Source organism: Anguilla anguilla, chromosome 2 (genome assembly GCF_013347855.1).
Source record: "Anguilla anguilla isolate fAngAng1 chromosome 2, fAngAng1.pri, whole genome shotgun sequence".
NCBI classification, from domain to species: Eukaryota; Metazoa; Chordata; class Actinopteri; order Anguilliformes; family Anguillidae; genus Anguilla; species Anguilla anguilla.
The window spans coordinates 42,502,216-42,524,795 of NC_049202.1; the positions used below are offsets into that span (position 1 = coordinate 42,502,216).

At 41.7% G+C, this 22,580-nt stretch overlaps 1 protein-coding gene across 5 annotated transcripts in view; it reads left to right on the forward strand.

The window, feature by feature from the left end:
- si:ch73-103b11.2 (COP1-interactive protein 1) overlaps nucleotides 1–15,283 on the forward strand; it is a 103,730-nt gene extending 88,447 nt beyond the window's left edge. For 3 of the 5 annotated variants that reach the window (XM_035401359.1, XM_035401368.1, XM_035401389.1), the window contains 10 exons: nucleotides 412–528; nucleotides 2,403–6,266; nucleotides 7,870–8,017; nucleotides 8,166–8,271; nucleotides 8,376–8,535; nucleotides 8,656–8,763; nucleotides 9,070–9,156; nucleotides 9,337–9,502; nucleotides 9,824–9,909; nucleotides 12,811–15,283. In XM_035401359.1, the coding sequence (XP_035257250.1) occupies nucleotides 412–528; nucleotides 2,403–6,266; nucleotides 7,870–8,017; nucleotides 8,166–8,271; nucleotides 8,376–8,535; nucleotides 8,656–8,763; nucleotides 9,070–9,156; nucleotides 9,337–9,502; nucleotides 9,824–9,909; nucleotides 12,811–12,882 (4,914 nt within the window). In that variant the 3' untranslated portion in view covers nucleotides 12,883–15,283. Of the gene's footprint in view, nucleotides 1–411; nucleotides 529–2,402; nucleotides 6,267–7,869; nucleotides 8,018–8,165; nucleotides 8,272–8,375; nucleotides 8,536–8,655; nucleotides 8,764–9,069; nucleotides 9,157–9,336; nucleotides 9,503–9,823; nucleotides 9,910–10,497; nucleotides 10,569–12,810 lie in introns of all 5 variants that reach the window. The other 2 variants (XM_035401381.1, XM_035401374.1) reach the window with 2 other exon arrangements.
- The last annotated feature ends 7,297 nt before the right edge of the window (nucleotides 15,284–22,580 follow it).

Here is a 22,580-nt window from a genome sequence, read left to right on the forward strand (position 1 = left end):
CCTTGGTTGAATTCCTTATTTGCCTAAGTTTGAATTTCTAGCTGCCTATCCCACAGCTGGCGAGAGGCTATTGTACAGGAGACTCCATCTCAGCAGTTTTATTTGGCAGTCTCAAAGATTTATTCTACTGCCTGTAGAATGACAGAGCAGTATAAGCATTAATAAGGTGCCTTTGTGTGAGCTGTGTGGGAGTGAAAGCATGTGCTGGAGAAGTTGTTTGTGTACTGTATCACTGCAATTTGCTCGGTGTGGTGATGTGTGTGTGCTTGTGTTTGGGGGTGTGTGTGTGTGTGTGTGTGTGTGTTAGAGAGAGAAGGAGAGAGCAGAGAGGGAGAGAGTTGGGTTGTTTGCACTGTGTTGTCACTGTGTGCAGTTCTGTGTCTTCACTGTGTAATACTCTGTTGTGTGTAGCTGGAGCAGACGCAGAAGGAGCTGGCCAAACTGCAGGAGCAGAACAGCCTCCTGCAGGCACAGCTGCAGGATGCTCGGGGAAGGGAACAGAGCGCCAGGGAGGGCTATGTACTACAGGTATTTGAGACAACATCATCCATACAGTGAGAGGATATGTACTACAGGTATTTGAGACATCATCCATACAGAGAGGATATGTACTGCAGGTATATGAGACAGCATCCTCCATACAGAGAGGATATGTACTGCAGGTATACGAGCCAACCTCATTCATACAGAGAGGATATGTACTACAGGTACACAAGACAACCTCATTCGTGCAGAGAGAGGATATGTACTGTAGGTATATGAGACAACCGTATTTACAGAGAGAGAGAGATATGTACTGCAGGTATATGAGACTGAACCTCTCTCACAGATGAGATTTCTTTATATTGCTAGGAATCTGACTATAGGCCATTCATGCAGTTACTGAATTTCACTTTTTTACTCAGTTGTGAAATATAAAATAATACATCAAGAAATAATGATTCTGGAAATATATTTCTAGTTCAAAACATTCTGCCAGTGGAAAATACTTATACTTTGAGTCAGAGGCAGAACCAAATGCTTTCATTTGTGGACATGTCTGAAGTGTGAATTATTAGCTCTGTGAATCTCACTAACAAGACTGGGAGCTTAATCAATTTAATGGGTCTGCATGGTTGCGGTGTTTTGGGGCATGAATTTTCACTAACTGTTTTAACTGAGTTTCGCATCTTCTGGGGAATAATTGGTATGAATGATAAGAAAGGTAAGAAACTGGGTTTGCGAAAAGGCTTTGCGCTGTGCTTTTTCTCCTTGTTTGTCAGTTGTCCTTTCCTGTCTTCTCTCAGCCCTTTTTTGTGTGCATGATTTTGGGATATTGGAACAGAAAGCAAGCTTGCGGGTTTATTTCTTATTCACGGGTTCCGTGTCTTCCGTATGTACACTGTGGTTCACACATGAGACTTTGAGTTGAGTACGACATTGCATTATGACTTTTTGTTCACGTCATAAATAAACTGTATTGCTATTGTGTATTTGAGACCCCACTGTTTTGTTAGCTTTAAGTTAATGCCATGAACTACAGTATGACCTTCTGAATGTCAAAAGGTTTAGGTAACAGTTTTCATTCTGATCCTTTTGCCCAGCAATTACTGTGTGCTGTGTCCTTAACTTGCACTGAAGAATCTTTTGCTAAATACTTTTGAAAACTTCATGAACTCTGGAAAATAAAGGGTTTTCTCTGGCCAGACACCATGGGGCATTTACCTTGATGGCCTTCCAAATACATTGAATGTAACAAAAGGTTAAATTAAGAGCCTTTTTTTTTGGCTGTCTGGCGACCACCCATATTGTTTTTGGCCTCAGATTTCCACATTGCACTCCATGACAAAAGTGTATTATAATGTCACTGTGAACAGTAGCTTTAATTATAGTCTTCCAACCACAACACATTTTTTTTTTTAATTAAACTTGATGCATCTTGTAAAGGAAGCTCATTGTCTGTGGGTCCTTAGACTCTCGAAGGCCCAACAAGTTGCAGAGGAGGCACCTATAGAGAACTGAATCAATAAATATTAGATTGCAGGTCTCAAGATGCTTAAAGGGGAAGTATGTGATGGGGATAAAAGAATGTTTTTATATGGGAAGAATTTTGAAAACTGTTACATAACTCTTTAATGTGTACAATGGATGTTATGAAATTAATACTTTATTAGCAATCACTTTTTTAAATGAACTTTTAATTTTTTTTGTACGATTTGTTCCTTTTTTGGCATTTACATTTTAATGTATGTCAGTCCACACCCAGAAAAAGCACAGTGGAAAGCATTGGAGAAACTTGATTATAAAAATAAACTTTCAAAATTTCTCCCGGTTTTGTGACCAGCCCCAGAGATGTGGCACTCAGTGTCCTGTGGGGAATACGGTGATGTGACTAACCAAAATGTTCAATCAATTTCTTAAAGCGCGAATCTCCCTCTTCATCACCGCCTTCGGGCACATGGCAGCGGCTGCATAAACTCAACCAGGACCTTCAGAATGAGCTGGAAGCCCAGCGGCGCAAGCAGGAACTCACCAACCAGCAGGTGCAGGCCCTGAAGAGGAACTACAGCGAGGCCAAGGATGTGATACGGCACCACGAGTCAGAGATCCAGGCCCTACAGACCAAACTGAACAACGCGATGGCCGAGATCCTCATTAGCGAGCAGGCGGTGGCCAAGATGCGCAGCGAGCTGAAACTGGAGCAGGAGCGCTTCCGGGACCGCAAGGAAGAGTGGGAGCAGGACGAACAGGCCCTTCGTGCCCAGCTCAAGGACAGTGAGGACCGGCTTAAGGATGTGGAGGCCCACCTCCTGGAAAAGAGCCAGGCCCTGAGGGACCTGGAGCGGCAGCAGGCCCTGCAACGAGATCACCTGAAGGAGGTGCAAAAGCTCCAGGAGAGACTAACAGAAGTCACTGGCAGGCTGATAGCCACAGAGGAGGCCCAGGCTCTGAAGGAGGAGCGCCTGCAGAAGAACCTGTATGTCCTACAGGAGAGTCAGGAGAAAGAGAGGCAGAGTCTATTGAAGCGCCTGGCAGAGGCAGAGGGGAAAGGGCAGGAAATGGAAGAGCGGCTACAGGAAGCAGAGCAGCAGGTTGAGGCACTTCTCAGAGAGAAGCGCACCACTGGGTTGGTGAGCCGGGAGGTAGTGCACCAGATGGAGCAGCAACTGGCTATCAAGGCAGATGCCATTGAGAAACTCAGAGAATCTGTCCACCAGCTTCAGGAAGAGAAGAGCCAGCTGACCTGCCGCTGTCAGGAACTGCTCAACCAGATTTCTGAAGCAGACAACGAGGTGACTAAGCTCCAGACCCAGCTCAAGACCGAGGAAACCGACTACTACAGCCTAGAGACCTCTTATGAGAAGGTGTCCGAGGAGTTCCAGAGGATAGGCAGAGTTCTACAGGAGAAAGAAGAGGAGATCCGTGCAGCTAAGGAGATGTACGAAAGGCTAGTGGAACGGAAGGAGCAAGACCTCAATGAGGCAATGATCAAGATGGCTGCATTGGGAAGCAGCCTGGAAGAGACTGAGCTTAAGTTGCAGGCAAAAGAGGAGCTGATCTGCAAGATGGGTCAGGGGTATATGGAACCGTGTAGTACAGAGAGGGACTTGCAAGCTAAATTAGTTGTGGCAGAGGATCGTATCAATGAACTGGAGCAACACCTCAATGAGCTGCAGCTTGGCTACTCTGATCTCCATATGGAGCACTGCAAATTGCAGGAGGACTGTGATGTTTTGCAGTGCATTAGCAGAGCTGAAGGGTCCTCACTGACAGCAGTGGAAGGGTCGGACTCTACCGATGAGGTCAGGCCAAAACTGAGCACCAGCGCTGATGGCGGAGGGTCGCTTGTGAAGCAGCAGAGGATACGGTTCTCAAGCATACATTGCCAAAAATATGTTCCATTGGAAGGGGCGGAGAAGTTATGGGCTAGCGGCACCGCCTCCGATATCAGCCAAGACCGCTCCCTCTCTGAGGAGAGTGGCTCCTCTGACACACCATATCAGTACATAACCTCCGCCAGCAGTGATCCAGAGAAGTTCATCTCCATCATCCATGCTCTAGAAACCAAACTGTGCACCACAGAAGAGAAGCTCAGAGACATCACTCAAAAACTGGAGGAGCAGCAACGGCAGCAGCTGGAGTGCCTTAGGGAGCAGCGTGGTCAGTGGGCTGAGACAGAGGCTGTGCTCCGGGACCAGCTCAACGAGAGCCTGTCTAAAGTAGACCAGCTCACTGCACAGCTCCAGCAGGAGATGGACAATAGGTGCCATTTTTCACAGGAAATGGACTGCAGCATCAGGGCAGTTAATGCCAAATATGAGAGGGCCCTGGCTTGTGTAGAGTCGAGTAAGGAGAAGGTTCAGTCCATCTTGAGGAGTCACAAAGAGGATGGCACGGAAACACAGCTAAATACATTGTCAGAGATAGAGACAGAGTTGTTCAATGCCACTGTATTTATAAGACAGGGTACGAGCACTTTGGAAGAACAACCGCATGAGATGCATGGTAGTCCGAACCAAGAAATAAAGGAAAACAAGGTTTCAGATGAGGAGAAAGTAAAACTTTTTGCCAAAACATTAGCCTTTGAGGCACTCATTTTAAATAAGATGGCATTCTCAATTCAAAATCCAAGCTTAGACCTTTTGCACGGCCTTAGTGAAATCCATGAAGAGGCAGAGAAACTAAAACAGACTGATGAATGCTATGTAGCCATTGTTTATGCAGATGTCTTAACGAGGAAGCTGATGGTAGAAAGTGAATTTTGGGCAGAGGTAGAGAAGCTTGAGGCACAGTATAAAGTAAGGGAGAGTGAAAAGCAGGGGGATATAGATTCAGTAGAGGGCAATATTGTTGGGGAGATGGACATCCCTTTTTTCAGTAATGCCTGTATCAAAGCTGAACTGGCATTTGCTGTTCAGAATCTTAAGCACTTTTATGAGGAAAAGCTCCAGAAACTCAAAGGAGATTTATTGGAGGCCCACAGAAACCTGGAACACAGAGAACTTGCATTGAAAGAGATTGTGAAATCCTCAAAGAAGCCAGGTTTTGACAGAGTCATTCAAGAGGTCAGCAGTGAGTTTGGCTTCAGTCAGGGGACGACTTTATCTGATATAAGTCCTCCAGAGCTCGCCCCCTATGTAGAACAGGTCAGGATGGAGGAGGCCCATGACTTAGCGGAGGAGATAGTCAGTAGGCATCTTCAGGGAAGTGTACCTTCCTGTAGCATTGAATCTGTTGAGTCAACGCATGTGGGGCGCGAGAGACTAATCACTGAGTTAAGGATGCAGGCTGAGGTCCTCCAGCGTCTCTCTCAGGAGGTTGAGGGGGCCTGCAATGCAGGAAGTGGCAGTCTTCATAGCACACTACTCAAAATTTCCCAAGCAAACCCAAGTTACGAAAATGGCAGTGAAATAACCAGCACCTCTCTGTGCATGCGAGAAGCAATGATCCAGGCCCAGATTGCCTATATAGCCTGCAAGCTGAGAGTTGACCATGAGAGAGACCTGAAAAAGTGCAAGGAGGCATGCCAAAGCATGAATGTCCTGTGCCAGGAGCACGCCCAGAATGTGGGCGCCATTCGTGAGCGGTACGAGGCCTCCATGCTGGATGAGCGGCATAGCTTCACCCAGACTGTGTCCTGTCTCCAGGATGAAAATGAGGCTCTGAAGGGAGAGGTGTCCATCCGCATTGCTGAGCTCTCCCAGCAGCAGGAGCGGATGGTGCAGCTGGAGGAGCGCTTTCAGGCAGAGATGGAGGAACTGAAGGCCAGGTATGAGCTGGAGCTAAGCCAGGCCGAACAGAGGGGGGCCACCACCGAGCTGGCACTGATGGAGAAGACCGCGGACAGCCAGCACAAGCTAGACATTATCCTCATGGACATCGAGCGGATGGAGGATCGGCATGAAGAGCATGTGCAGAAGCTGGAGGACAGGTTCCAGGGAAAGATCCAGGAGCTGCAGCGGATTCACGAGGAGGAAATGCAGCGCCTTCACGACCACTACATGCTGACCATCCGCTCCATGCAGGACACGCTGGAGCGGGTCAAGGCTAGGCACCCCAGTGAATCTTTCCTCTCAGAGGAGGCAGTATCGCCCACAGACCAGGCGCTGCCCATGGAGGAGGAGCCAGCTGGGGCCGAGTGGGGCTCCATGGTGGTGCTGAGGGAGAGGATCCAGGAACTGGAGACACAGATGAACACTATGAAGGATGAGCTAGAGAACAAACACCTTGGGGGAGATGTGTCCAGCCTGAAGGAGAAATACCAGAAAGACTTTGAGAGCTTGAAGGTTTCTCTTATTTCTTATTTTTTAGGTGTCTTGTGTTCAGTGATAAAGTAGAGCCTTACCTTGGATTTTGTGGCGCAGTGGTCAGTCCCTTTCTCAAGTAACCCACTGGCTTTGTTGAAAGCCATTGAAACGTAATGTACTTTTATTGTAGAGGACTTGAATGAGGTCTTGGAATAAAAGGCTGAGCAATTCCAAAATATGACCATGCTAAATAAATGTATTGTGTGTGAATCCCACTATTCTTAGCGAGATTACTCACATTTAAATGAGCAGTAAACTGACCATTGCAGCTTCTAGTCCATATAGGCAGGACTTGTAATGGCAGCCCATGGATTTTCATGCTGCGCCTTCACCCCCTTGTGTTCTTCACCACAAGCACCATCCTCCCCACATTTGCACATCTTTGCTTTCATGTGTCACTACAATTAGAATGTTTTACTGTAGTATGAGATGCTGGACATCCACTTAGTGAATGGTAGAAGTTTCTGTAGAGGTATTCTGTCACATTGATGCTTAGTACCATTGTCATCATTTCCCTTGCACTAGGATTTGAAAAGCCAAGCTGTGCTGCTGTTGGAAATATTAAATACCGTCCCTTACCCAGCATGTGCTCAGTTTATTCAGTTAATATCGTAAGCCCTCTGGCCTTTAGTATTTTTATAATTATGTAATGCAGCATTTTCCCTTGCTGTGTATAAATATTTCAAAATGGTTTTTTCCTATGTTTTTTTTCATTGAGCAACAGCAGCTGCAGGTGGCTTAACAAAACAGTAGTTTCCCATGGAAAATAAACATCATTAAGCATTCATTAAGCATGGTAAATGCTTTCAGTGGGCAAACTTTACACTTGTTCATTGGTTTTTTTGATGAATACCGAGACAGTCAATTTCTGTCATTGGAAAATGATGTTTATTTTCCATAAAAGCGGGCTTATTGTTCGGATGTGTTCTGTTGGTGCATGCCCCTCTACTTTTTCCTTTTCGCCCTTCTTTTAATAACCCAGGCATTGTGACTAACCCTGCTTCGCCCATAGTAGCTAGTGCTTGCATGATTTTTTACAGTGTGATTCAGCTTTGTGCTCAAGATGCACCATGGAGACTGGCCCAGGGGTAAAGTATAATTATGAGACATGCAGATGTCACAGCTGGGATGAAAGCATTTTTAAATGATAAAATCAAAAATAATGAGATCATGTTCTTGGCATAATTTAAAAGCATAGTTTTTATCTTGTTAATCGTACATCATTTGCTGTTGACAGTTGGGTAGCTGACAGAATGAGTCACATGTGAGAGGTTAATTTCTTTTATTGAGTAACTGGGACAACCCCTTAAATTATTCTGGACCACTTTTAATATAATACTGGCTGGTGGTCCATTCTGTTCCTTTTTTTTTGAGCATGTTTCTTGTTGCACAGAGAAATCTTTCTTGATTGTGCATGTACTTCTTATCTTAACGACTGTGTTATCATACTTCAGGTACAGCATAATACAGAATTAGATCACAGACTTACCTTAAATGGTTTGTTGAACTTGACTCGGTCCAAGCACAGCAACGGCAATCAGTCGCTGTTTAATTTGCCTGCAACCCTGTCTTCCCCTTCCAGGCCACCTGTGAGCGGGGCTTTGCTGCCATGGAGGAGACCCACCAGAAGGTGATCGAGGACATCCAGCGGCAGCACCAGAGGGAGGTGTCCAAACTGCTGGAGGAGCGCGAGAGACTACTGGCCGAGGAGACAGCTGCTACCATTGCTGGTAACGCTTCCTAAGCCCCTGCTGGGCGTGAACTGTAAAGCTTAGCTGGCCAGTCACTGCCCTGTCACCACTTCATCGGAGGTGGCAGTCATGTTTGCCGGGTGAAGCGCTGATTGATGTGGCTGTTCGACCTCCTGTTGTCCTGCAGCTATTGAAGCCATGAAGAACGCCCACCGGGAGGAGCTGGAGAAGACCCAGCGCTCCCAGCTGAGCGGCATGAGCTCCGACATCGAGGAGCTGCACAGGCAATACGAGTGAGTGTGACCGCAGCATGGAGCCGGGGGCTCTTTCTGTAGGAGGTGGAACAAGAGCAGGTCCTTCAGCAGGTCACTGATGGTGGTTGAACGCTGTGCCCCAGGGAGGAGCTCCAGTCCATCCACCGCGAGCTGGAGGTGCTGTCGGAGCAGTACTCCCAGAAGTGCCTGGAGAACGCGCACCTGGCCCAGGCGCTGGAGGCTGAGAGGCAGGCTTTGAGGCAGTGCCAGCGGGAGAACCAGGAGCTTAATGCCCACAACCAGGTCAGCCCGGGCTCTCTCTCACTGACTGGCATTACTGCTGCATGACTGAGGGTTTTTTCCTTCGGAGATGGAGAAGAGTGTTATGTAGGCCAGTTGGTGATTTCTGGGTCTCCCCCTCAGGAACTGAACAACCGCCTGACAGTGGAGATCACGCGTATGCGCTCCTGTTTCAGTGGGGAGGTGGCAGGGTCACCCCTTACACAGGGCAAGGACCTGTACGAACTGGAGGTACTGGCACCTGGCCTCAGAACACGCATGAAAAGATATTGAACAGATACTGTTACATGTATATCTATACAAAAGCACTCTCTCCAACACACACACTGTCTCATGTTCTCAAAGCCATTCAGTGTATGCAGTGTACTGTAACTTATTAGCAGCATTACGTATAAATAGTTAAATTTCAGTGCTATAGAATATTGATGTATTGGTTCCATAGTTGCCAAAATTTTATAGTAATTGAACTGGACCTTTTTTGAATTCACAAATTATCTTTTTTTTTTTTTTGGCATTTGCTAATTTCTCTTACTGTAGGTCTTATTGCGGGTCAAGGAATCAGAAATCCAGTATCTGAAACAGGAGATCCACTCTCTGAAAGATGAACTCCAGTCTGCACTGCGGGTATGGAAGAACCACTTCCCCATACTCACTGAAGGTCATCAAATTACCCCATAAATATTCTTTGTGTCAGGAAGACTTCCCTACAGAGAGATTATCTTGCATTTCAAACCACAAAGTAACTTCCTTTGTTCAGTGTAGGAAAGATCACTGTAGTAAAGTGTGCCCGTTATGTCTGGACAGGACAAGAAGTACGCTACAGACAAATACAAGGACATCTACACAGAGCTGAGCATTGTGAAGGCCAAGGCCGACTGTGACATCACTAAGCTGAAGGAGCAGCTGATGGTGGCCACAGAGGCCCTGGGGGAGAGGAGCTCTAACAGCAGCACCGCTGTCCAGGGATACGGTGAGCCCCCAGACACCATGCAGACACTCACTGTCCCCCTCTCACACACACACTGTCCCCTCTCACCTACACACACTGCCCCCCCCCCTCTCACCCATACACACTGCCCCCCTCTCACATCCAAATTCATGACTGTCCAGTGCTGTTCTGTCTCCCACTCGCCACACACCCAATGTTGAGCTCACATCATTCAGCCTAACATGGTGTGGATAGTATGGCCACACATAAAGAATTCTGTTTTTTTATGGTTGTCGTCTGCTGTTCTATTCTGTTCCTGTCGTAAAAAGTGTTATTTAGTTATTTTTCTTCTGCTCTTTGCAGATATCATGAAATCGAAAAGCAATCCTGATTTTCTAAAGAAAGAGCGGTCGTCTTTGTCCAGGCAGATCAGAGGTGTGCGATCGAAGGTGAGCGGTCCTAGGATGTAGCTGTGGGCCCTGGAATTCCACTCCTTCCTCTTGGGAGATAGACCTTGCTAATGAAGAAAAATTCAGTCCACAGCAAATAAGCCTGACTCAGCCTGACTCAGTGCTGCATCCATGATCAACTAAATGTAGAAAATGTGTTGCAAGAGAAAATGCATTATTGTAAAGCACTGCTCAATAACTCATATGCCATTATTTGAAAAATGTTAGGCAATTCTGTCTCTTTGGAGACCTTCAAAGAGACTAAAATCCAAATGAGTAAGTTCCTCTGAGGTTAGATGTTGGATTGTGCTTAGACATGTACCTTTCTGGCCTGTGTAATAACCGAGCGCTGTTGATGAATGCTCTCTAAAGGGAGGGCACCATATCCACACATCTCTCAGGTCTGCACAAGCTCAAGTCCCAAGCTGATCCGCAGTGGGCTGCCTGGCACTATATAACGCAATCTGGGCGAAACTGCACCCACCCAGCTCCGCCCTGTCCTCACGTGTGCCTGTCTGCATCGTGCCGCGTGTCTGCGTGTTCGTGCGTGTGCGTTCTAAGCGTGTCCTCTGTCTCTTGCTCCGACAGTCTGTCATTGAACAGGTCTCATGGGACAGCTGACTTCTCCCCTGAGGGGAGCGAGTCTCTCTGTGATGTAGGTACGGTGCGTCATGGAGCATGTCCCACGTTGCATGTTTTGCCCATCCTCACACGTTCCCCCCACCCCCACCCCCCCTCCTTGCACCTGGGGTCAGTTCATAGGACAGCTCAGCGCTGGGACCTTGCCCTGAGCCCCTGAGTCAGAGTTAATCTCTGGTCTGTTTAAAGCACCGTCATTGGTTCAACATGTCCCTCCTTCAAGTATCAGTATAATTATATTGATGGCAAAGATCCTCTGCTCAATTACTTCAGCAATAAATGAGAGGGGTGCTTTTGGAGGCATCCACGGTTTAAACAGACATATAATTTTATTATTATTATTATTATTATTATTATTATTATTATTATTATTATTATTAAGGCTTTCACAGATATCTGTGTGTGCTTTCTGTATGTGTGGAGGGACACAAACCGCTCTGTCTGGCTGCTAACTAAAAAATAGAATAGACTTTTGCTCCTATTATTTAAGTGTGCATTTATTACTCCAAATTAAAGAGAGCACTAGTAAGGATCAGAGTGTTGTTTTGCATGTTCATTGGTGAAATTGGCGAAAATGGGTCCAAGCCACCTTTACTTCTATTTTTCCTTTTTAATCAGATGTTTGCCTGGACTTCAGTAGTCAATGGAAAGCAATATGAAACCACATGAAGCATGCACAATTATCCCATATCAATATCAAGCTTTTTATTATCACTTTTGCAATAAGTAACACTGGATAAAGGGGAGTCACCTTAAAATCAGGTGTATCCTGTCAATGATCTAATGAGAGATCCATAATTACTGCCTTACAGTATTGGGGGGTTGTGATGTTGTGTCTGCCATGTTCTACTGCCGTTTGTCATTGCATCATAGCATGGTTTGAGTGTGCTACTCCATCACTCAAGCGTCACTCCGAGATTTGTTCTCTGTAACACACCCATCACCTGAAAAGTGATGTTTATTTCACTTGGAAAGTTGATGTTTTTACAGAATGAACTTGTTTTCTGTTGAGCGCTTACAGGTAAATGTATCCATGTTATTTTAGTGGTTTTCATAAAAGAATAAATAAATCCATGTTATTTTATTGGTTCTCATAAAAGGATAAATGTGGAAATGTCCTCTGTGGCTTTTGAGTTAAGTTACAGTATGTTACAGTATGTTCAATAATTAGGGACTCATGGAGGTGTTTTTAAACAAGCGTGAATAACTTCATTTCTTACAGCATGCAAAACTAACCACCTCCACCTGGTTCTCCGTTCAAAGTGCACCAACCACCTTTTTTTTATTTCAGAGTGCCTTTTTAACAGAAGCCCAGGTTTTCAAAAATGTCTGACCTTACCATTGTATAAGTTTTGTTAAATGATTGTGCATATCTCTCAGAATGTAGAGATCAATCGTTTTAAAGGACTACTGCATCTGGGAGGTTCTATAGATCTTTTTGTAGATCTGGGCTGGTTTCAGTGCTTGCTCTTAACCTTTTATTGAGGTGTTCTGCAAATGTCTGTGTGTTTCAGCTTCTCTAAGTTCTCTATCTACACTTTTGTGGAGTGGGTTTCTTGACTCCAGTGGGGGGGTTATTTGAATGGCAGAAGCTGACCTTTCCCGCCCTCTTATAGGGAAAAAGGGGCTTCACTTTGGGTGGTCATCATCTGAAACGAGGCTGAGGAAGTGCAGAGCCCTGCCGTGGTGAAACGTTTGCTTTAGTGATGTTCAGAATCGGAAAGGAACGCGGCATCCCGCGTTCCTCTGGGATCCGATACAGATGCTGTGCCTAGAAGGCAGATACCTTACCCCGCAGACTCTCGGGGGCCTCAGAATGGAAGCTGGAGAGGCGTATCCGTTACAGGGACATTCCCGCCCCCGCGCTTTATTGGCTGCGCATTCCCACGCTGGCACCTCGAATGACTCGGCTCTGCACTTCCACAGCCGTTTGCACTTCCAGGTTCTGTTCAAAGCCTACGAACGAGAGGCGTTTAACGTCTCTGGAAAACCCTGTGCTCATTTTGGTCACATTTATGAAGTCTGAGGATTGGTAGTAGTGCCCCTCTCTCCATTCGTTCACTCCCAGATTGAGTAGATTCCCCACAATAACAACGTTTTCCCCCCAGATGGCGTAAGGAAACGCTGAAATAGGGGACCTGGCAGACTAGCTGCAGCCTCTGAACAGTGCCTGATTTGTTCTGGGTTTTTTTTTCCGCTCCTGAAGTCTTTTCGGCAACCGCTTTTCTCTTCTCTCTGTTTGTCTCCTCATTCCTGTCTCAGAGCCTGAAGGAGGGTTTGACCGTGCAGGAGCGCATGAAGTTGTTTGAAGCGAAAGATTCCAAGAAGATCTGAGACCCTCCAGATCGGCACACTTCTCCAGCCCTCCTCTTTCCACTCTTCTGACCTACTGTACTGGCCCCCTTGCACCAGCCCAGGCCATCATTTCACAGTCATGCATATATTTATATTACAAAAATTCTAATTATGTATATATATATATCACTTAAAGGAAATGTTGAAGTGACTGAAATGAATGACGTGCAGGTATGAGGCATGGGCAGTTTATCTGAGCTCGTGGAGTGGAAGTCTTTCTTGGATTTTGTTCCTCTTGCCCTGGACACTGCTCTTCCCGCTCTTAATCTAACACTTTGCCTTTTAATCCTTTGCTTTTTGCTATTCCATTGAGGATGTTAAAGTGATACTGGTGGTTTTGGTGATATTCTAGCTCCATTTCCCCTGAGCAGTGCGGAGACCAGATGCCAAAATGTACGTGAAATATTGCTGTCTGTGCTGAGATGGGAGTGAAGTCTGTTGCTTTCCATTTTTGATATATTTATTATATTTATACCACTTTTCTTTCAAACTGAAGTGTGTATGGAGGAAATTAGTTGGGTATTTTGTCAGGGTAAATGAAAAAAGTGGTGTGTTTATTGCAGATAAGTTCCTGGCAATGCTTACATTTAGGTCTTTTTTGTGTTTGTTCAAACAAAGATCACAGGGGAACTATGGGAACGACATATGGAGATCTGTGAAGGCCAATAATGCTTTCACATTGACATATGTAAGTGGCATGATACATAATGAAGATTTGACACATTTGGAAGTAAATGTTTTCTACAAGTATGATATCCAACATTTAGATAACGTTTTCTTCACGAAAACTGCCAATTTGCATGAGCAAACCTGACAAAATCTGTTGTGGCTTTCGCATTGACTCCTGTCCTGGTGAAACCTTCCTGGTCATGTTTCTAAGTGGTCATACTGTGAAAACGGCACAATGAAACTAACCCAAGATTTGGTACTAGTTTGAGCGTTCTGCTATTCCTCCTCAAAATTCTTCCCATTGTAAAGAAATATGGGGGCTAATTATGGGGTAATTTTTCATGTATTTTTGATTCTTGAATTTTTATATCCATCTGACTTGTTCCATTACAATTTGAGGTTCTTTGATATAGCTGTCGCCATATTATGTCACACAATATTACAGTTTACTTCTTTGAGAAGAACCAGAGCAGCCAATGTTACACTGAAGTGAAGCCTATTAAATAACATTTATGCATACAATTGATGTGCTCTTAAAATTCCTGGGAGTTTAAATACCACTTGTCAACAAAGGAAATGGTTCTTTTGTTTCATTTACTTGGTGCATGGCAATCATGAAATGTTTAGGAAGACATTTAATGTGCCTCTTTTTTGCCTTTTCAGTATTTGTATATCCACTGAGATGCCAAAACAATCCACTTTAGGTATTTAACCATTTACCCAAGGAAAATCCTTTACGTTTTTTAAACTGAGGTGTAACAAGGATTATTCTAAAAGTGGTGACTGTATGTAGCCTGACAAATTAATATTGTGAATGGCTCTAAGGGAAGAATGTAGTTACCAATGATTGTGGTGTTTCTTTTTTTATTAACACTGGTGATATGTATAGTCATTGTTAATCAGAAATGAGCAATGTTTGACTAATGAATAAATCAATGGCGTATGATTGCATTTTATTACTTGGGAAGGGGGCAGGGATCCACACAGGTGTGCGTCTCTTTTGTACAGTGGCTCAAATAAAACTGAGGGTACCAGTGCAACCAAACTGTAACACCTTAAAATGTCAATCAACAAAACTGCTACTGTTTTGTCTGGTCAGACAGCGGGGGGGAAAAAAAAACGTGTTCAGTAGTGCCGTTGATCCTTCGCTGGGTTTTTTCAGTTTTTCTCCAAAATGTTTGGCCTGTTTTCTTTGTTTATTAATAGAACTTGGTATGGTTGAGTATTAACTTGCTGACATGCTTTTTGGTATATTTTTGTCCATTTTCAGCTGTAGTAGCAATGACTATGCTTGTAACACAAGCCACAGAAGCTTAGTCTTTCCTGGAGTATCCCCTCGTGCTGTCAGTTGGAATGAGCTTTGAGGTGCAGTGTCTTACCTGGCAGAGTTGTCTTAAGGCACCTCGTCCAGTCCACACCCCCTTTTCACTTGAGTCCTCTGCGTCCGTGCTTATAAGATGTTTATTTTGTCTTTCTTCCTAATTTAAGAGAAAAAGCATACAAAAATTAAAACCACAATGAAAACACACTGTATAGTATTCAAAGCACGCCATGTAAATATTTGGTACACAGAATTTAGTTTTTGTGATTTTATGTGTTTTAAATCTGTATCCTGCTTACTAGCATATATATAAAAATATATAAATATTTTTTATTTTGGTTTGAATGTAAAACATGTTGTCATAAATAAATGAAGCATTTCTGGACCCTGTCAGATAGTCCATGATTTTTGTGGTCTTCATTGTCTTTATGAAATGTGTTTTCTGCTCCATTCTGTCTGTATTTGTCAGATTAATTTTCAGATTGAAGAACATCCAGATAGTAGTTTACTTTTTCTGTGATACTGTCACTGATATATTGCACTGATATAATGGACTAGGATATAAATATTGACAGCATAATTGAACATTGTCTTCAACTGCTGTTGACTTTGTAATGCTAAGAATTAATTTTTTTGCTAATAATTTATTTGTTACATATATAAACCAAGCAAACCAAGGTTTTGCTCCCACCACATGAAATAAAAATCTTGTAATTATAGTTTCAGCCAAAATTCTGAGATTAATTTTTTATGTGTTGGTAGCAGTTTTCTTCTGTAATGCTTCTGGCTAATTTTGAGTGAAACGCTTGTTTTAGCTCCCGTATTGTCTGTTTTCTAGGATATTACATATAAATGTCAGTTTCCATCAGTTTTCCCAGTATCCCAGAATTTGTATTTTCATCTCTTGAACACAAGTGGTTTTCAGCCCATTTTTGTTAGGTTGCTGTTCCAATAATGTCTGCTACATCGCTTTCTGCATCTGGGCAAATGATACCCCAGGCATGTTTGTATATCCAGTGTGGATACACCATTCACAGTCTACTGCTATGTTGCTGGATTGTTATAAAACAACTGAGGTGGAGTCCCATCCCCACAGGCATATTAGCATTCCCTGGTGGGGATTTAAGCAATAGCAAGTATAAATTATCTTATTAAGCATTGTTTCATGAGAATCCCATTAGAACATGACCTGCAGAGGTCCATATGATTTCAAAGAACTAGGGCTGTTTGCATCGGTTATGGTGATGGTTGTTCTTGCCTATATTAATGGCTACTGTACCTGCAACGTGCGAGTGATTACATTTCAGTTTAGCACTACAATTCATTATGTGCGAGCCAGCCCCCTCAGCCTACTCCCGGGAGTCCTGCCCCACTTCCATCACATTAGAGAACCCAGAATTCCATCTGACCAGATTCTGCTTTGCACAACCCATTACCTCTGCAGTGTTCTATTCAAAACATGTCACTTATGCAGGGGCTCACTTTACAACAGACTATTTTGAGTACAAGCCCCATATTTGAGATGAAATTTTAAGACCTCTTGAAAAGGGTTAAGACATGGGGCCCTAGTTTCACAGTGAAGGCACAATTGTAAAATACAAGCACTGTCAGCTAAAAACAATTTATTATGCTTCGTCTTGCTAGGCTGTCTTTTGGAAAGCTAGGGGAAAAAAAGTTCTAATGAGATTGCATATGCATCTTTGTTTTAACTTTTGAAATATAAAAAACTTTGTTGAAATATGTCTGCAATATTGTCTGTTTTGAGAATGAAAGACATTGGTAACAGTTGAAAACTACCGACGGGTTATGCTGTGTTGTGTGCTGTGACTTTCAGAAAACCCACATAGGAAAAAATGAGTGTCCTTGTGCGATGCTTGCTTATGCTTATTAACTTAAAGATATTTAGAGCTGCAAAATAATAGCCCATTTAAAAATGAATAAGGACACTAATGCAAGTAACTAGTCCAATAAATTATTAAAATAGCAATAGCTGCATTTCAGCTCAAAGTTGGGAACATACAAATTATGAAAAAACTGCATTCGACAATGCAAGATTTTGCAAGAATTTCTCTTTTTGGATATAATCAAATCTATAATTAATGTAAGCATAAAACAAAAGTGAATTAATAATTGCCATTTGTCTTAACCCTGTATTTGAGTGCATTCATTCTGTTCCATGTAAATCAGTCTGGTCACACCATATACTTGGAAAGTGTTAAAACTCACAATTTTATCTCTAAACTATTTTATGATGCCAGCGTTTTAGTGGTAATGGTTATTTGTAACATGGGGAGGGAAAACAAGCTTGGGAGGGGTCCTCACCTTCTGTGTGTTTTCGAAATCCATAGACAATATCAATCACGGTAAAGTCTGTATTCTTATCACGGCAAGGGTCTAGCAAACAAAATTCAGAGTATATAGTTTTAGTTCCAAAAACATGCTAACTCAGTAGAGTAAAACATCAATAGAATGTACATTGTTTACTTGGCAATTCTTGTACGCAAGCGCAAAACAGTGCACTGAACTTTAAATCATGTGATAGCATTTTATCCAATTAGAGGTAAACCAGAACTGTCCGGAAGCAGAAGGCAACCGATTTTGCTGAAGGTAACAGGTTTTGCAACTGGCTAGCGATAAAAGTGGCTGATAGATATCATAACTTTTAAATTTCACATATTGATATAATGAATGCGAAACATAAATGATATTAACACATGATCACACACCCAAATATGTATTAAAATGTAAATGTACAATTTTCCTTTCTTACCACGAACTACAAATGTTGACATTTTCTTACTGCGACATCACCAGTGCTGATGTCGGAAAAAACTCTGAAATTATGCCTGAATTTCTGACCTACAATTCCCAGTTCGACGACCATTTATGTTGGCTTCTGCACAAGTCGAATCTTGTTTTGTTTTTTTTGCTAGTTCCGAGTTGTCTTCAACACAGCGGAACGGAAATATCGAACATGTTTAAAAATCGTAGTCCCAGACTGGATCGATAGAACGGAACAGAAATTAACAAGATTGCGCAGACCCTGTCACACTATGCGAGCAATGACGCTCCAAATGAGGTTTGTGTTATGCCAAACCAAATCGACTGTGATATTGTGTAGTGCACGTGCGGCCTAACAGATAGCATTGTTGGACATGCCTTCTGATGGGGAACGCATCAACGACAGGCCTCAGCAGCTTTGAAGATGATCTCCAAACGTGTAACATCAGTGGAACCCTCCCACAGCCAGAAGAACTCTAACAGACGTCATTTTTTCTGTTTTTATTAATTCCAGATTTTCATGGTTTTGGTTTTTTCTTTTTGAATTGCAGATTGTTGAACACAGTCCTCTAAACCTGGCCTCCTTTGTGTTGCATTACACCCTTGATAAATACTAATGATCTTCATTAGGCCTGTATGGTAAATCTGGAAACAACAACAGGATTGAATAAATATGTGCTTTTTCAAAATAATTGCTTAATATTTTGTTAAACATAAGAAAGTAGGGATAGCCAACTAGTGTAAAATAACATGACACGATGGGTTGGTTCTTCTTAACATAGTAGTGGATAGTAAAATATACCCCAGAAAAGTTTCCCCTGAATTCCTTGTTTACGTTTTCCGAACCCCAGGTTGACAAGCTCCAGTCACAACTAAGGTCAGCATACTTGCTGTGAGTTTCTATTAAGCTGCCATTTTCCTCATATCATGTTTCTGCAGTTTGTCAACAGATGAATTGAGTAATCCTTCATGTGCTAACCTCAATAAATTCAATTAAAGTTCAATAAATTCCTCACCCTCCACTTTTTCCCAGCATTTTTGGCTTTTTTGATTTTGCAATTACATCATCCTTTTTATCTTTGTTTTTCCAGGCTTGTATCTGAACTTTGTTGTAGCTCTACAGAAAACAACCATACGTTTCATCAATTGGATGTAGTTCCTCACCTCTCTTGAAATACTGAATAGGAATCAGCGAATGTCTACCATGCTATAATCATCACCAAAAACAGTTATAATTCCTTGAGGCCGCTATAAACTTCATACAATCTGATTGGCTAAGTTGAGGTGCATTTTCCACAAGCACTCAGAAATTAAACAAGAATTGTAGAAACCCGTAACTGTTTAAAATAGCGAGTTGGGTAGAAGGCTGTGTCTGGAGTAAGTTATTGGTTTACCCAATGGTAGACACTCCAGAAATATTCTGCTTTTATATTAGCTCAGGAAAATGTAGGCTGTGGATTTTCAGTACTAACTGGAAATATAAGCAGTTATATTGTGTATATCTGCATTAAACAAGTATAGTATGGTAGAGCTTATTTTGAGTTTGTGTTTCTCTCATTGACTAATATAGAATCTTTTTTTGTAAATCTTGTTCGCCTACCACTTGGCATTATTTTGTAGCCATCTTGGTATGTGAAAAAATTAACTCAACCCAGAAGCTGTGTGGGTATGCCCAGGATGTGCTGTCATGATGCCATTTTGTGAGCTTTAAGACATTTTTCACATGTATTCTCAGTGCACATCAATTTTTTTTTTTTTTAAGTACTGTATTGCCTGTTTCTACATGAAAGCTGACTCACCAGGTAAACAAGCAGGACACGAAAACTGATCATGTGTTTACATGCAAATACACAGCCCTGTGATCTGGGATTCACTTCTTAATATAAGTACCCCATTGTCTATGCTTTTTTTTTTTAAAATCATAAACATCTTTTGGCTGTGCTGAATTCATTCGTGTTATGGGGTGCCATTTTCATACATATATACATAAATAAAATAAATATAAATGTGTATTACAATATACAAGTAATATACCATATAGATTAGTTCTTAATTTTTGTAGTTGTTCCTTCATGTAATTCTTACAAACTTTAATGTATGGGTAACTGCACTTCAATGTCTTCTTTTGTATTTCATAGGCTGTGTTGACCATGTATACTGAGAGTACACCTATGCTGTATGTATTATGTTACTATTTTATAACTTCTAAGCTGTTGTCTCTGGCCATGCAAACTCAGGTTTATTTTGTTGGGTCTATCACAGTATGTCCTACAGTTCCATGAATTGTGAGGAAACTGCTGAGTAGTCAGCCAGTAGTCATCAGTGAAAAACATAGATAAATTAACAAGGCTTTTGTAGAAATAAGGCTCAGAACTGTACCCTCAGAACAGATGATGCCACTGTGTCTAACAATCAGCTAGCCTGTTCAGATCTATGATGGATTCAGCGCATTTGAATGATTTCTCGCTCTTATGACCTCCATTCATTATAATTATTTCAGACCTTTTATTTCCAAATGAGAACATTTGCAGTACCAGTAGATAATACATAAATATATAAAGTAATATAATGTTGTATCCATAAATCTTTCCTTCTTAGCATTGTAGATTGGTAATTTATTTTATATTGATTTATACTGATATTCTGTTTTGCATATTGTTACTGCATTATGTTTTTTTTTCACTTAAGTGTTATTGCTCAAGTTTATCACCAGATGTCTCTAGTACATCAGAAAAAACCCTGGTTATACTGTTGAAATATAGCCGTTGTCTTGTATTTCAAATGTGTTCTGTAACAATGATTTCAGATTTAGTAAATTAGATATGGCAACAGCTGTACTGTGCATAATTCAAAATTCATGCCTGCTATGGTTTCTATAAAATCAATACGGTGGTACCTAAAAAACTTGCTGATATTTTATTTTTGACTGAAAGTTTATGTTTGTCTGACTGCTCTAATGTCAAACATGGTTGAAACTTCAATGTGTGGATTATTTTCTCCTCTCTGCTTCTGCATTCCATCATGGGACTGGTGTTGAAAAATTAAGAACTTTTGATGTAGTGGCATCAATGTTATCTTTGCCTGCCCCTTTCAATAAACCAATAAATAATTAAAATTACAAATAAAATTGAAGTAGCAATCATGAGTTCCAGGGCTATTTCTGTGAATGATTAACAGTGGAAAAGGTTAAAAGAAAGAGCTTAGTTAACATCAACAGTAATTTCCAAACCTATTACTTTGATAGGATCTTAAATGCCTGTTCAAAGGAATCTGCAGATACCCCCTTCTGAGTGTTAATGTATTATCATTCATTTATTTCTTCTTCTTTTTTTTACAATGCCTTACAAATGATTTGAATATGTATCTTCTTTTTTCCTTTTTTGCATGCTTCTGGCCACACCAATACCAATACCTAGTAATGGTAAAATATATATATATATCTGACGTGATTGTATTTGTTGCTAAAATGGGAAAGTTTCCTAATTCAAACTGATATTAGAATTAAGTATTATTTTTAGTGTAGTTTGTAACTGCATCTGTTAATGTAGTGTGGTTTTTTTGTCAAACTGAATCAGCTTTACATTTTTGTTTAATGTATTTTGTTGTCTTGACTAAGTGATGATACAAAGCTGTAAGAAAACCACCCATCATGGGGCATTGTGTTGAAATACTTTTCCCCACAAACATTTCATTAATCTTTTGTGACAGAGATAGCCATCTGGCTGGCCTTCAAAAGAGAGAGGACTTAATTCAGTAAATTTGGATCATTGGTCATTAGACCGCAGTTTTGTTGAAGCACAAGAGCATGACTGACCCATAAGATGTCCCTCTCCAGTCAGTTCGGATGGAAGTGGTTTGCACTGAGGTTCATTGTGAGTTAAGGCATCTGAGCCCAGGGGCAAATCACATCCTGCTGGGAGAATGGCCATTTTCAGGTGGTTGACTGCTCCATGCTTGCATTCTTCGCCATATCATGTCCAGATTCAGCTCACCACTTATCAATGCAATGCCTCAACGTTAAGAATCTTGGTAAGATGGGCTACTGTCCGAACTACGGAACTAAGGAAATAGCAGTTTTCTATTATTTTCTATTTTATTTTCAAACCAGTAGGTTAGTTTTTGTCATAATCTCACTTTACCAGCCACAATTTGAAACATGCTGATTTATCAAAGTGTTCTAGTGGCACCGTACATTTCTACTGTTATGGAAACATACTTTTTATTTTATTCAGCGTTATCCAAATTATGTAATTAATATCACAGATGGTTTTCCCACCTATTACACACCTCAGCAGTCATACACATTTGCTCATAAGATGAAAAGAATGATTTTTAAATTATTTTCAGGAAGGAATAATATACTAAGAACTCTGCATGTACTTCAGACGTAACAAAACCACTGTTTTTCTCATCACTGACTGAATATATATATATATATATATATATATATATATATATATACGCACACAGAAGCATACATACATACATGTGCACAAATATAGACAAAGACAGTTGGTCCATGAATATTTCTTTTACAGGAACCCCAAGAGCAGTGCTATGCTAAAGCCTTCTGCTTGTTTAATATATTATCTGTATTTAGAAACTTGCGTGAACATGGGAGCTTCACTATGGAAGCAAGACAGTGAATCATATAAATGATTTTAAGTTTTCATGATTTCCTATTTTATGGAGAGAAGTTTAGAATGATAGGCCGAATGATATTGTAAAAGGGATTACACTTTTTGTTATAAAGTGTCTAGTTCTAAATACCGTGGCATTATTATTGATTGAACCATGAGATGTAGAGCAGATCAACAGGAACATATTGAATCAGGATCCAATATGTGTGAAGGTCATTTCTATTTTTAGACACTTTGTACAGGGGTGCAGCCATACAGATTTAATA